This window comes from Bufo bufo, chromosome 4 (assembly GCF_905171765.1).
Source record: "Bufo bufo chromosome 4, aBufBuf1.1, whole genome shotgun sequence".
NCBI lineage: Eukaryota > Metazoa > Chordata > Amphibia > Anura > Bufonidae > Bufo > Bufo bufo.
This window is the reverse complement of record NC_053392.1, coordinates 609,230,637-609,244,682: the sequence shown is the minus strand read 5'-3', so window position 1 is coordinate 609,244,682 and position 14,046 is coordinate 609,230,637. Positions and strand designations below refer to the sequence as shown.

The window sequence follows — 14,046 nt, the reverse complement described above, 5'->3', positions numbered from 1 at the left end:
CCCTAGCAGGGGTGGCTGGCACACTAACTCTAACTTCCTTCCCCACCCATGAGGCAGGATGTGGGAACATCCCACACCTCCTCACAGAGGGGGGGGGGAGCTAAACTGGAATGTACTATTCCAGTATAGAAACACTAAACTGTCTAGGCCCCTGCTAACATTGCTGCCACCCGATGGTGAACATGAAAATTACAGCAATATATACTTTACAAGGCTTAGAATGCACAATTATGAGAATATTAGATAAGGGGAATGTGGGGCCGTGGGTGGGCACGTCGGCGGCTGGTGACGGGGTTAAGCACTGCAGCTTTGCCTTCTCTGCCGGAGGAGGAGGCGGAGCTGCAGTGAGTGACTGAGTCACGTGCCCGCTCTCGGCGCTCTGAATCCTCCACTCTTCCGCCTCGTTCCAGCCTTCCACCGCTTCACTTATGCGCTGCAGAGAGGAGAGTAATCGCTGGCCGCACCGCTCTTCTGCGAGCCGCAAATGAAGGCGCAAGGAGCTGCATGTGAACAAGGCAGACATAGCAGAGCTGGAGAGAGTTCAGAGGAGGGCAACTAAAGTAATAACTGGAAAAGACGACTGAGGGGAGATCTAATAACTATGTATAAATATATCAGGGGTCAGTACAGAGATCTTTTCCATCATCTATTTATCCCCAGGACTGTGACTGTGATGAGGGGACATCCTCTGTGTCTGGAGGAAAGAAGGTTTATACACAAACATAGAAGAGGATTCTTTACGGTAAGAGCAGTGAGACTATGGAGCTCTCTGCCTGAGGAGGTGGTGATGGTGAGTACAATAAAGGAATTCAGGAGGGGCCTGGATGTATTTCTGGAGTGTAATAATATTACAGGCTATAGCTACTAGAGAGGGGTCGTTGATCCAGGGAGTTATTCCGATGCCAGATTGGAGTCGGGAAGGAATTTTTTCCCCCTAAAATGAGGAAAATTGGCTTTTACCTCATTGGGGTTTTTGGCCTTCCTCTGGATCAATTTGCAGGATAACAGGCCGAACTGGATGGACGGAGGGCTTCTTTTCAGCCTTACAAACTATGTTACTGCCCCCACACAGCTGTGCTACCCCTTAGTGCCTACAACTGTGTTGCCCCCTGAGATTAGTGCTGCCCCTGTAGCTTTAATAAAATTTTAAAAAAAAGCCCCACTCCACAATGAACTGCTCACATCCTTCCTCTCCGGCTCATGCTCTTCTACTGCAGCAGTAAAGCACATCTTGTTCATTTTATTTCAAATCCATTGTGGTGGTGTATAGAGCCAGCAATGTTAGAATTGTGTCCATGTCCCAATATTTATGGACCCGACTGTATATATACATGCACTCTTTATTATTAATATTTATTTTCTGCCTTCATTTTATTATATACATCCATACATGCGTGTACAATTTTAACCCCTCCCAACCACATATTTATTGACTTTTGTGTGTGTACACATTTATGTGTATATTTATTTATATGTGTATATATATAACTTATTTTTGCACAAAAAAAACAAAACAACCTTTTAATTTTGTGATGTTTTAGACTTGAAAAAGGAGTATATTGACTCCGAAAACGCGTTGTCACTCACAGAATGGGGCTTCACACTCAGTCACGCAGCGTATTAGCCGCACAGAAAGAGCCCTCAGTAAGAAAATCTGCCGGTTCTTTGTAAAAATGTTTGCACTGTGGCCCATAACACTATAGTTACACCATGGGTGGGGGAGGTCGTAGGGGCTTGGAGGCAGGTTGGGGGGCCCCATAGATCAGTTTCGCACCTATATAGTGCATTTGCGGATGCGCGTACGCGGAAATTATATTGCCAATATTTCACATTGAAAAAAAATAATGAATGGAGATCGCAAATTTGAATAATCCATCTGGTATGTCACTGTCCATGTTGTGGGACTATTTGTGCACTTCTAGTCATTATTTCTTGGCTGCAAATATCAGCTGAAGGTTTTTCATGTTCGCCTGCCATTAAAATGAATGGGACCCGCCGCGAACTTGCGGTTCGCAAACATTTGATTGCATTCACGAACCGTCCCGGCAGATGTTCATCCATCACTATTCACCATCGTATTCATCTGCATACAGTATGTCTCTGGCATGTAATTACACGTGTGGATCTATCCTTAGGCCCATTTAACTTGGTTTGCCAAAATATTGCCTTTTTTCCCACAGTTCCATCTGACATTTTAAATTACATCTTTGCCCCATATAGAAAGGGATAGAAGAGCGCCCAAGGAAAACCGACACCAGAGCTTCAGCGTGCTGTGCTAGAAAGGAACAATTACATCTCCTGCATTTCCCAATTCCCCATAGACTTTCACCATCTAGACCTGCTATTTTTCTGATTTTTTTTTTTTTAAATATTGGCAAAAAAAATACCAGAGAAAAAGCCACGTCCATCCACTCTGGGGGTCAGCACCATCACATCAGAGTCCAACTAAACCCAGGATACACCAAGCACACGACAGAACGGTCATTGACCAGACATTGTAGCAAGTCCAGAGCATCTTCTCATTCCTCTGTAGTTCTTCCTGGAAATGAAGAAATTGATACGTATGCATTTCCTCACCCCTTGTCAACCTGACACTATGATCGGAGAATATTAGACTAGGAACGGGCCACACAAAGAAGTTGTAACATTCAGTTCTAAATTGGTCTATTGTTTATAGGGGGAGAGTACAAAAAAAATAAAGGATTTCCAGAAAAAGATGCTCCAGTCCTGTTACCTCATGGGAGGACATATTTGCATCAGATACAGGAGATGGAGTCTCACTAAAAAGACTGCTAGAAAACTCATGAAAATTAATTGATCAGCTGCAATCAGTGATGGAACCTGACAGTACACATTTCCCTACAGCACCACCACTGGAGAAGTGAAGTATTGCAGCATGTGAGCAAAATCAATAGGATGTACATGTAACATAGGCACCAGGTCCTCCAGTGCAAGACTGGTAAATTAAGGTGATGAATAAGAAACTCCCTATAGTAGAAAATGAGACTAGACAGCCCCATTTATATCTTCCATGCCTTACACCCTGTGACATCACTCCTTCCTCCCCGGCTCCATAGTCTACTGGACTGAGGTAGACGCCATGATTAACCAAGTTTCCCTTTACAGAAGATCAGACTAAGAATACCAGGAGACGGGATGTACAAGAATATAATATTTATTACAGATCAGGAGAAGAGATCCCGGGTCATGGAGCAGTCATCAGTATCATGGAGGACAGACGCTGGTTACAGGAGACAAACATAGATCTGATTAGAATCCTCCCGGTCAGCTGGAGATCAGGGCAACGGCAACCTCATTGAGGAACTTGTCACAGGCCGACTTGTCCACATCTGGGAAATGTTTGACGATGACCTCCAAGAGACAACCACACAGCAGCTGGGGATGGATGATGGGAGTCAGTGCACGCTCAACACTACAACAATTCTTATAAGGTAGGGGGGGGGGGGGTGTTAATTATAGCTGCTTCCCCACCCAGAAGGGGCTCCACTCTTGTCCTTTGGTTCTGCAGCTCAGCACCATTGACCGTAATCAAGAAGGAACTGCAATACCACATATAACCATGGACAAGAGTGGCGCCATTTTCAGCAGACTTTCTAAACACCACTGGACAGATCTGCTCCTCACCTTGATGGTGTCCACACTGAGCTTCAGCTTGTTGGTGTGCATCTCCCGCAGTGTGGCCAAGTTCTCCTGCAGATTTCCATAGTGGTTGAGGGCATCATTAATGGCGTGGATGATCTTCCCTCCATGTGTCTTCAGATCCTGACTGCCGGGGGTCACGTCCATGTGAGTGAAGTGGGACTTGGTGTCTGGATGCTGCTGGAAGAGACTGAGGAAGTGAAGATCCAGTGTTACATGGGGTAAAGACACTGTTGTCCTATATACCATGGAAATTAGAGGTCAGGACAGTAGAGGGGGCTACAAACAAAACAGGAGCAACTTTAAGGATGGCTGAGTATTAGGTAAAGATGGCTACCTTCATTCAGAAGCAGCACCACACCTGTCTGTAATTATAGTTCAGATCCATTGAAGTGAACAGGACTGAACTGCAGTATCACACACGGCCTGTAGACAGGGGTGGCACTGTTTAACAGAAACAGCCATGTTTTACTAATCCTGTGCAACCCTTTTTCTTCCTCCTTGGTTCTATTCCCATGGTATAACACTAAAGGGGTTTTGCAGGATTAGCATTGACAGCACCACTCTCACCCACAGGATGCGTCTGGTACTGCAGCTCAGCCACAATAACAATGCAATAAGAGAACTTATGGACAAACTGCTCTCTGGACACGCAGTGTTACTAGATTACAGTTTCTCATGTCAAAGGAAGATTCCAAACAAATCTGACACATTGTTGCATGTAGTGCAGGGGGCGGAGCACCAGGTGTAACAATGTATCAGCTCCTCCTTCCCAGCCCCTTGTAGCAGTGACTATCTGGCTCTGCCGCTCACCTCTCCATGGCTTCACCTCCAATCTTCTCAGCGTCAGCGTCAATCTTCACAAACAAGGGCTCCAAAGCCGCCTGCTCAGCATCTGATAGCGCCATCCTGGGATGTGAAGCTCCAGCACAAGGGCCAATCTGCACTGAGGGGCCCCAGACTCCATCATCACCTTTATATAGGGAGGAATGGCTGCTGATCCAGCACACCTGGGGCCCTACAGGAGAGCCTGACAACCTGGCCTGGCTGACAACTCCTGGACTGGAGTGCAGACACAATCAGCTGGTGGCTCTTGTAGACTTCCTTTCATCTGAGAAGACGCTCATGTGTATTAGCTCAGGTCTCCGTGCTGATCAAATGTGCGCAATGATTACACGTGACCGGAAAACGCACAATGATGTCACCTGTAAAGTATTCGTATGTGATCACATGACGCTGTGCGCACACGTGTGATGTAACATGTCTCTGATATCCAATGCAATTGGTAATTTCTCTATTAATATGACATGTGATGTACGTCTATGGGACACATATCATTACACGTGTACAGTACATGTGGTATCATACATGTGATCGCAGTGACATGGACCCCCAGCCAATCGTGCCACTCTTGTTATTAACCCTTTCATGATATGACATCACTACTGTCTCATTGGAGGTGTCAGAACACATACATGGTTGTCAGCTCGGCTGACAGGTATCTAGTATTTGGTGCTATTCACACAATGTGGTCAGATCGCAGTTTATTGAGATTCTCACCACGTTTTTGAAATACAAAGTGCCATTTTGCAGAAATGTTGAAGTGATAAATGCGTTGTGTGAACTGACCCTTCTTGCCAGCCATGTGTTATAGGGTAATGTCCGCATGGGATGGATACTGCTGGTTAGAGATGAGCGAATTTCATATTTTAGTTCACTTCGTTTGTTGGTTAAAGGTGAATTGCGTTATGGATTCAGTTACCGCGGACCATAACGCAATTCTATGACGGAATGCATAACGGAAAGCCTTTAGAGTCATTCCGCTATTCATTCCGTCATAATTGAAGTCTATGGGCTGCAAAACGGAACCATCCCGTTTCCGTTATGCAGTGGAGTCCGTCATAGAAATGCGTTATGGTCCGTGATAACGGAATCCATAACGCAATTCACCTTTAACCAACAAACGAAGTGTGAACGAAGTGTCATGAGGAAATGTTCTGATGGATCTGGAAGCCGACAGCAGGAAGTGAGAAATTTCGGAAGCATTTCCCTGCATTAGGCCGAATGCACACGGCCGTGTTCCGCGGCCGTGAACGGTCCGTGATATGCCGGCATGGCATCATTTGTTGCTTTCATTTCTTAAAGTGGGAATCCAAGACCATGCAATACCCCAGACCTTGGGGTATCTGCAATTGCTGTGTTTTATATGTAATGTATTGTATTTTCATGTTTATACCATTTATTCCAGCAGGGGAGGCAATGGTTAGCAGGAACAGGGCTTAGCAAACCTGGTCCTCCCCTCTTGGTAGGAGTGGGCTGGTCCTACTTCCTGCCAGGAGGGGGAGTTCCTCCTGGCAGGAAGAAAGAGAGTGATGGAATGGGTTTTCCTGTTCTGATAGTTGGGGAGTGAGGAAGTACATGTCAGAGCTCCTAATCCCAGGAACCGCATCCCAGGAACTGGTAGGCAGTGTTTCTAGCTTCGGTATTGTCATGTATGTTATGCACTTATGCTCGTAACCTGGTGTCTCTGTAGCAATGGGAGAAAGGGAGTCAGCATGATCTGTGTCTTTGGGCATCTGTCGCTGAACTACCAGGAGGAACCACCAGCGCAGCCTGAGAATGGCCTGACTTTCATCAAGGGCGCGTGCAGTACCCCAGGCCTGGGGATATCTGCAATTGCTGTGTTTTATATGTAATATACAGTATTTTCATGTTTATACTATTTATTCCTGCAGATGATTTAATGGTTAGTAGGAACAGGGCTAACTACCCTCTTGGTAGGAGTGGGCTGGTCCTGTTTCCTGCCAGGAGGGGGAGTTCCTAACTAGAGAAGAAGAGTGTCCTGTTCGGATAGTGGGGAGTGAGGAAGCAGACGTCAGAGCTCATACTCCCAGAAACCATATCTTATTCCCCTGTGAGGGAAACTCAGGGACCAGATATTCTTCTCCTGTGAGAACACCTTAATCCTGTCTTAAGAAAATGCTTGAGAGACAAGACAGCAGAGTGATCAGAGAAATACAGCTTTACAGACACTGCTGAAAGGTGAAGGACAACAGCTCAGACACCACCACCTACCTAAACCACTGCTAGGCCTGCACTAGAGTGGACACCTAAATCCACAAATGCTTGGTAGTGCCAACCTATTGCCATCCAACCAGCAGCCATACCTCCTTAACTGGTGCCAGAAACTGCCCTTTGTAATTATTGCTGCTGGATGTGCCACAAGTTATATTTTGCAGTACAAAAAAACTGTTATGCGTTCACTTTTGGCCTGAGTCTTCAATCTACACTTTCACTGCACCAAACCCCAGGGAATGAAAGCCCAAAGGAGAGTATTGTGACACAGCACCTTATCAGGGCCACTACCACTCCCATCCTCTGCACCAGCTCCTCAGGGGCTCGCTGCAATCATACCTCCCAACTGTTGAACAGCTGAAGGAGGGACAAGATCTATCTTTACACTTAGCCGCACTTCTAACTGCGCCCACTGCCTATCTATAGTCGCCAAATCCTGCCCAGTCCTTTTTGTTCCCTCACACACAAGTTCTGACCTTTTAATGCTTGGACTGGGGGAAAATGTCTGTATGGTGGGAAGTAACTGGCTCAGTGATAGAAAACAGAGGGTGGTTATTAATGGTACACACTCAGATTGGGTCACTGTCACTAGTGGGGTACCACAGGGGTCAGTATTGGAGTGGTCATTGTCACTAGTGGAGTACCACAGGGGTCAGAATTGGAGAGATCACCATCACTAGTAAAGTACCACAGTGGTCAGTATTGGAGGGGTCACTATAACTAATGGGGTACCCTAGGGGTCAGTATTGAAGGTGGTTCACCATCACTAGTGGGTTTCACAGGGTTCAGTATTGGAGGGATCACAGTCACTAGTGGGGTACCTCAGGGGTCAGTACTGGGCCCTATCCTCTTCAATATATTTATTAATGATCTTGTAGAAGGCTTGCACAGTAAAAAAAATCTATTTTTGCAGATGACACAAAACTGTGTAAAGTAATTAAGTAATTAGTAAGAGGACAGTATACTGTATATATACATACTCCAGAGGGCAGTATTCTGTATATATATACTACAGAGTACAGTATACATATACTACAGAGGGCAGTATACTATATATACTGTATATACTACAGAATACTGTATATAACTCACAAAAAGTTAGGGATATTTGGCTTTCAAGTTAAATTTATGGAAAACTTTAAAAGTTCTGCTCCAGCAGCAATAGTGATTTCCTCATCTCAAACAATTTATTGACACACAAGCCGACACCAGTGCTGGGTATACCGCCACAAATGTCAGTGTCTCAGGAACTTGTCCTGTGGCCTTGAGCATCAATTGCAGCTTGACAACGACGTCTCCTGCTGTTCACAAGTCGACTTATTGTCTGCTGAGGCATGGCGTCCTACTCTTCTAGAGAGGCGGCCCTCAGGTCATTGACGTTCTGGGGTACAGAGTTACGAGCCTCTACACGGCGACTCAGCTGATCCCATAGGTTTTCAATGGGATTCAGGTCTGGAGAAAGTGCAGGCCACTCCATTTGAGGTCCCCGTCTCCAGCAGCCGTTCCCCAATGATGTGACCTCGATGAGCTGGCGCATTGTCCTCCATGAAGATGAAATTAGGCCTGTGTTGTTCATGCATAGGCCCAATGACTGGATTAAGGTACTTTCACACTAGCGGCAAGGAACTCCGGCGGGTGAACAGCCTGTCGGATCCGTGCTGTCGCTAGTGCATGCGTGCCCCTGAACTACCCCTCCGGCCCCATTGACTATAATGGGGGCGGGCCGGAGTACCGGCGGCAGCACTGTAAACATGCCGAGAGGCGGCCGGAATAAAACTACGACGGAGTTCCTTGCCGCTCGTGTGAAACTCTCCTTAATGATGTTCTTCAAGTAGTATGGGCTTGTCACTGGACCATTCACAGAGTGTAGGGCAGTTCTGTATTGACTAGACCCACCTGCCCGCACTGTAACACCACCATCGCCAAAGGGCATTTTACATTGATCCTGAAATTTCATCCACAAGCCAAATATCCCAAACTTTTTATGAGTAGTATATATAGACAACAGAGGACAGTATACTGTATATGTACACACACTACAAAGGAAAGTATACCGTATATATACACTACAGAGGACAGTATACTGTATATATATACTACAGAGGACGCTATACTGTATATACACTACAGAGGACAGTATACTGTATATGTACACACACTACAAAGGAAAATACACTGTATATATACACTACAGAGGACAGTATACTGTATATATACACTACAGAGGACAGTATACTGTATATATACACTACAGAGGACAGTATACTGTGTATATAGACAACAGAGGACAGTATACTGTATATATACACACACTACAAAGGAAAGTATACTGTATATATACACTACAGAGGACATTATACTGTATATATACTACAGAGGACAGTATATTGTATATATACTACAGAGGACAGTATCTAATATATAAAGCTGAGTGTATGTCTACTAAAGGAATCCGCACCGTCGCATTTACAATCACAAAATTTGGCAGACAGGTACATCAGGTGTCCGGGTAGGTTTTAGACCGGGTCTCAGCTCTCTAGCATGTACCGTTGCTAAGATAGTCCCAAAAAGTGCATTAGCCCAGGGGTGGCCAACCTTACAGACACAAAGAGCCAGAAAAAAAAATCGTATGACTGCCAGGAGCCACAAGCTATCCGTTTACACAAATATGCGTGCACATGACAGTATTACTGCAATTGAGTTATCAAACATTTAAAAGTGCATTTAAACCACCTTTCCTACCTGTAGTGTAAACAGCTTTAGTGAGACTTCTGGCAATCTTTGTTTTTCACAATGTGTTTCAAGATTTCTCAGATGACCGCCCCATGCTCAGATGACACCCTTATGCTCAGATGACCGCCCCATGCTCAGATGACACCCTTATGCTCAGATGACACCCTTATGCTCAGATGACACCCTTATGCTCAGATGACCGCCCTATGCTCAGATGACACCCTTATGCTCAGATGACCGCCCCATGCTCAGATGGCCGCCCATGCTCAGATGACCGCTCTATGCTCAGATGACCACCCCATGCTCCAATGACCACCCCATGCTCAGATGACCGCCCCATGGTCAGATGACCGCCCATGCTCAGATGACTGCCCTATGCTCAGATGACCGCCTTATGCTCAGATGACTGCTCTATGCTCAGATGACCGGTCTATGCTCAGATGACTGCTCTATGCTCAGATGACCGCCTTATGCTCAGATGACCGCCTTATGCTCAGATGACTGCCCTATACTCAGATGACTGCCTTATACTCAGATGACCGCTCTATGCTCAGATGACCGCCTTATGCTCAGATGACCGCCTTATGCTCAGATGACTGCCCTATACTCAGATGACTGCCCTATGCTCAGATGACCGCCCATGCTCAAATGACCGCCTTATGCTCAGATGACCACCTTATGCTCAGATGACTGCCTTATGCTCAGATGACCGCCTTATGCTCAGATGACCGCCTTATTCTCAGATGACCGCTCTATGCTCAGATGACCGCCCATGCTCAGATGACCGCCTTATGCTTAGATGACTGCCCTATACTCAGATGACTGCCTTATACTCAGATGACCGCTCTATGCTCAGATGACCGCCCATGCTCAGATGACCGCCTTATGCTCAGATGAGTGCCTTATGCTCAGATGACTGCCCTATATTCAGATGACTGCCTTATACTCAGATGACCGCTCTATGCTCAGATGACCGCTCTATGCTCAGATGACCGCCTTATGCTCAGATGACTGCCTTATGCTCAGATGACCGCTCTATGCTCAGATGACCGCCTCATGCTCAGATGACCGCCTTATGCTCAGATGACCGATCTATGCTCAGATGACCGCCTTATAATCAGATGACCGCCTTATGATCAGTTGACCGCCTTATGATCAGTTGACCGCCTTATGCTCAGATGACCGCCCCATGCTCAGATGACCGCTCTATGCTCAGATGACCGCTTCATGTTTAGATGACCGCCTTATGCTCAAATGACCGCCTTATACTCAGATGACGGCTCTATGCTCAGATGACCGCCTTATGCTCAGATGACCGCCCTATACTCAGATGACCGCTCTATGTTCAGATGACCGCCTTATGCTCAGATGACCGCTCTATGCTCAGATGACCGCCTTATGCTCAGATGACTGCCTTATGCTCAGATGACCGCTCTATGCTCAGATGACCGCCTTATGCTCAGATGAACGCCCCATGCTCAGATGACCGCCCCATGCTCAGATGACCGCCCCATGCTCAGATGACCGCTCTATGCTCAGATGACCGCCCCATGTTTAGATGACCGCCCATATGCTCAGATGACCACCTGCAATGAGCCAGACCGTGGTACGGTTAATCGGACGCCAAATTATGCAGTGGGTCAGGATATGGTTATAATAGTCTATAGTTTTGTTTGTGACGCCAATTGCAGCGTGCGCAGGGTACTAACACAGGGCCCTTTAAGGTATTGTAACTCACCTACCAGGTGAGGAATTCCAGAGTGGTGTAATGTCTCTGTGTGATAATGGCAATAGTGTCAACGGTGTCTTCTACCTGGGTATGGCTGGACTCCTGGATCCTGGCTCATTTGCAATAAAATGAGTGTGTTGCTAGTAGGAGTAATTGAAGGATTTGCAGCAATAATTGAGATCCAAACTTGGAATAAAGTTCAAACTTGTCTTTAATAGATGCAGCTTTCATCCATGCGAGATACAGCATTAGTCTTGGGTCCCAGCAGGAATTGGCAATGTGTGGCAGGAATATATATCTTCTACTCTATCATGTGCCTGGAGCTCTTTGCAGGATAAGTCGTCTGCTTGTGGCTCTGTAATGTGGCAGGAATTTATATCTTCTGCTCTTACTATCTTCTGCTGTATTGGGGACTGACTAGCTGAGGAGGAATTTGGCTTCTCTGGTCTCTGGACGATACTCACAGTTGTGCTCACAGGGTATGCTTCTTCCTGAAGTTCTGGAGGTGGCTGCTTGCTTCTACCAGCTGAGGCTGAAAGGCTCAGGCTGAGAATGATGATCAATTGTCTCAGCCGAGACAAGATCCTGGCTTTGGATCCCTAAATCTGGGAGCTCCTACACACACAGCCTTCCCCTAGCAGGGGTGGGTGGCACACTAACTCTAACTTCCTTCCCCACCCATGAGGCAGGATGTGGGAACATTCCACACCTCATCACAGAGGGGGGAGCTAAACTGGAATGTACTATTCCAGTATAGAAACACTAAACTGGGATCTCGGTTGGGGGTGTGGAATATAAACTAAGCCTTTTTGCTGACGATTTTTTGTTGACACTCACCAACCCTGTCATTTCATTCCCCTGCCTTTTATCAGTTCTCAAGTCCTTCTCTGCCGCATCTGGCCTACTAGTTAATCAGTCCAAATCTGAACTTTTTTTAAGTAATGTCTCCCATAGGGATTCCGAAATTCTCCAAAGAGGATTCCCATTTCAACACAATCCACATCTCCTCTCATACTTAGGTGTATCACTGACCAAAACGCTTGACACCCTATATAAGTACAACTATCTCCCCATGTTTGCTCGGATACGGAAAGACCTACAGTCATGGGAATCCCTTCCAGTGTCCTGGGTGGGTAGGATACATATAGTGCGAATGGTAGTCCTTCCTCGACTTCAATACCTTTTCCGTGCCCTCCCTGTACCAATCCCAGCGTCTGATCTGAGGGCTCTTCAGGCGGACATCCTTAAATTTATTTGGGCCCATAAACGTGCTCGTATTTCAAAATTTGTAATGTGCCGTCACAAGGCTCATGGAGGCCTTTCAGTAACAGATTTAGCTCAATACTACAAGGCAGCCAGATTAGCGCAACTCTTCCTGACACATCTTTCTGCACAGGCTCAACCAATATGGATCACCCTTGAGCAGTCGCTGTTTGGCCCGTTCTCCTGGAGAGCCCTCATTTGGACCACATCCACTCTGCCCTCTTCTCTCCGCTCCAAATCCCAACTCTTATACTATGCTTTACTCCTATGGAGATCCATCAGATTTAAATGTGTTCTCCAATCCAAACCATCCCCCTTGGAATGCATGTGGGGCAATCCTGCCTTTCCTCCTGGGCTTCAATCTAGGGCCTTCTCATGGTGGGTTGAAAAAAAATTGTGCTCCCTCCGGGACTTCCTCGTGCGGGGTAAACTACTGACTATGCCAGCCTTTATTGAGAAATTCACCCCTCCAGCTTATGAACAATTCAATGTCCGGAGAGTATTCTCCTTCCTTCACTCCCTGAAGACTAGCCTCCACAAAGTTGAATATACATCTTTTGAAAGATTAATGTCCTTCTCTCTATATAAACAGGGTCTATTATCCCGGATATACTCTATCCTCACTGCACCTCCAGAGGACACTAAACTCCGCTATATGTTGGAGTGGGAGGCGGATCTGTCGGAAGAATCAAGCGTATCTAGATGGCACCAGCGCTCCCAGACATTAACCAAAGGGTCATGGCAAACTACCTTGGCAGAGACCTCTATTAAAATACTCCACCGGACGTATTTAGTACCAGCCAAATTACATCACTTTTACCCAGAGGTTCCCTCTACTTGCTTTCGGGGGTGTGATGAGGAGGGCACGATGCTCCATACCTGGTGGACTTGCCCTGTGGCGGCCAGGCTATGGGGTCGCATCTGTCACTTGCTCTCATCTTTGCTGGGGTGCGTCCTCCTCCCCACACCCTCGGTCTTGCTACTTGGCGACAAGCCGTCGAAATTAACAAATGCCAAATTCAAATTGACCCAATTTATCCTGCTTGCAGCTAGAATCCACATTGCCTCTCAGTGGCGATCCTTGTTACTGAGCTATCAAGCAGTAATTGATAGAGTCAACAAGATATACCAATCTGAAAGGATGTCGGCTATCCGCTCATATACATTTGCTTTGTTTGAAAGAGTCTGGGAGCCCTGGTCGTCCTCTTCGCACTCTATTGATCTCTCCCTTTATAGGGGGCTCTGATAATTTTCATGGATGTATTGTGCACTGAGGGGGGGTTATGCAGTTATGAATCCTTTTATTCCTGATCGCCTCCTGACACCAGACCTATGTACCTTGTAACTACAAGTCTATTACCCCTGATTTCCTGACGCTTTCCTTTTTATTTAAGTCTTATTTTATGTGTGTCTTTTTGTTTTTTATTTTATTTGTTTGGAATGTTCAAATAATTGGACTTCAAGTCCTCTGTATTAAGTACATTATTCTGTACACTTTATTATTGAGAAAATCTAATAAATACTATTGAAACATAGAAACACTAAACTGTCTAGGCCCCTGCTAACATTGCTGCCACCTGTTGGTG

At 46.1% G+C, this 14,046-nt stretch overlaps 1 protein-coding gene across 1 annotated transcript in view; it reads right to left on the bottom strand.

The window, feature by feature from the left end:
* The window catches only part of LOC120997565 (hemoglobin heart muscle subunit alpha-type-like), a 29,010-nt gene extending 24,281 nt beyond the window's left edge, over positions 1–4,729 (bottom strand). Inside the window, exon 1 of the mRNA XM_040427657.1 lies at positions 4,474–4,729. Coding sequence (XP_040283591.1) covers positions 4,474–4,568 — 95 coding nt within the window. The 5' untranslated portion in view covers positions 4,569–4,729. The remainder of the gene's footprint in view (positions 1–4,473) is intronic.
* Between the last annotated feature and the right edge of the window lie 9,317 nt (positions 4,730–14,046).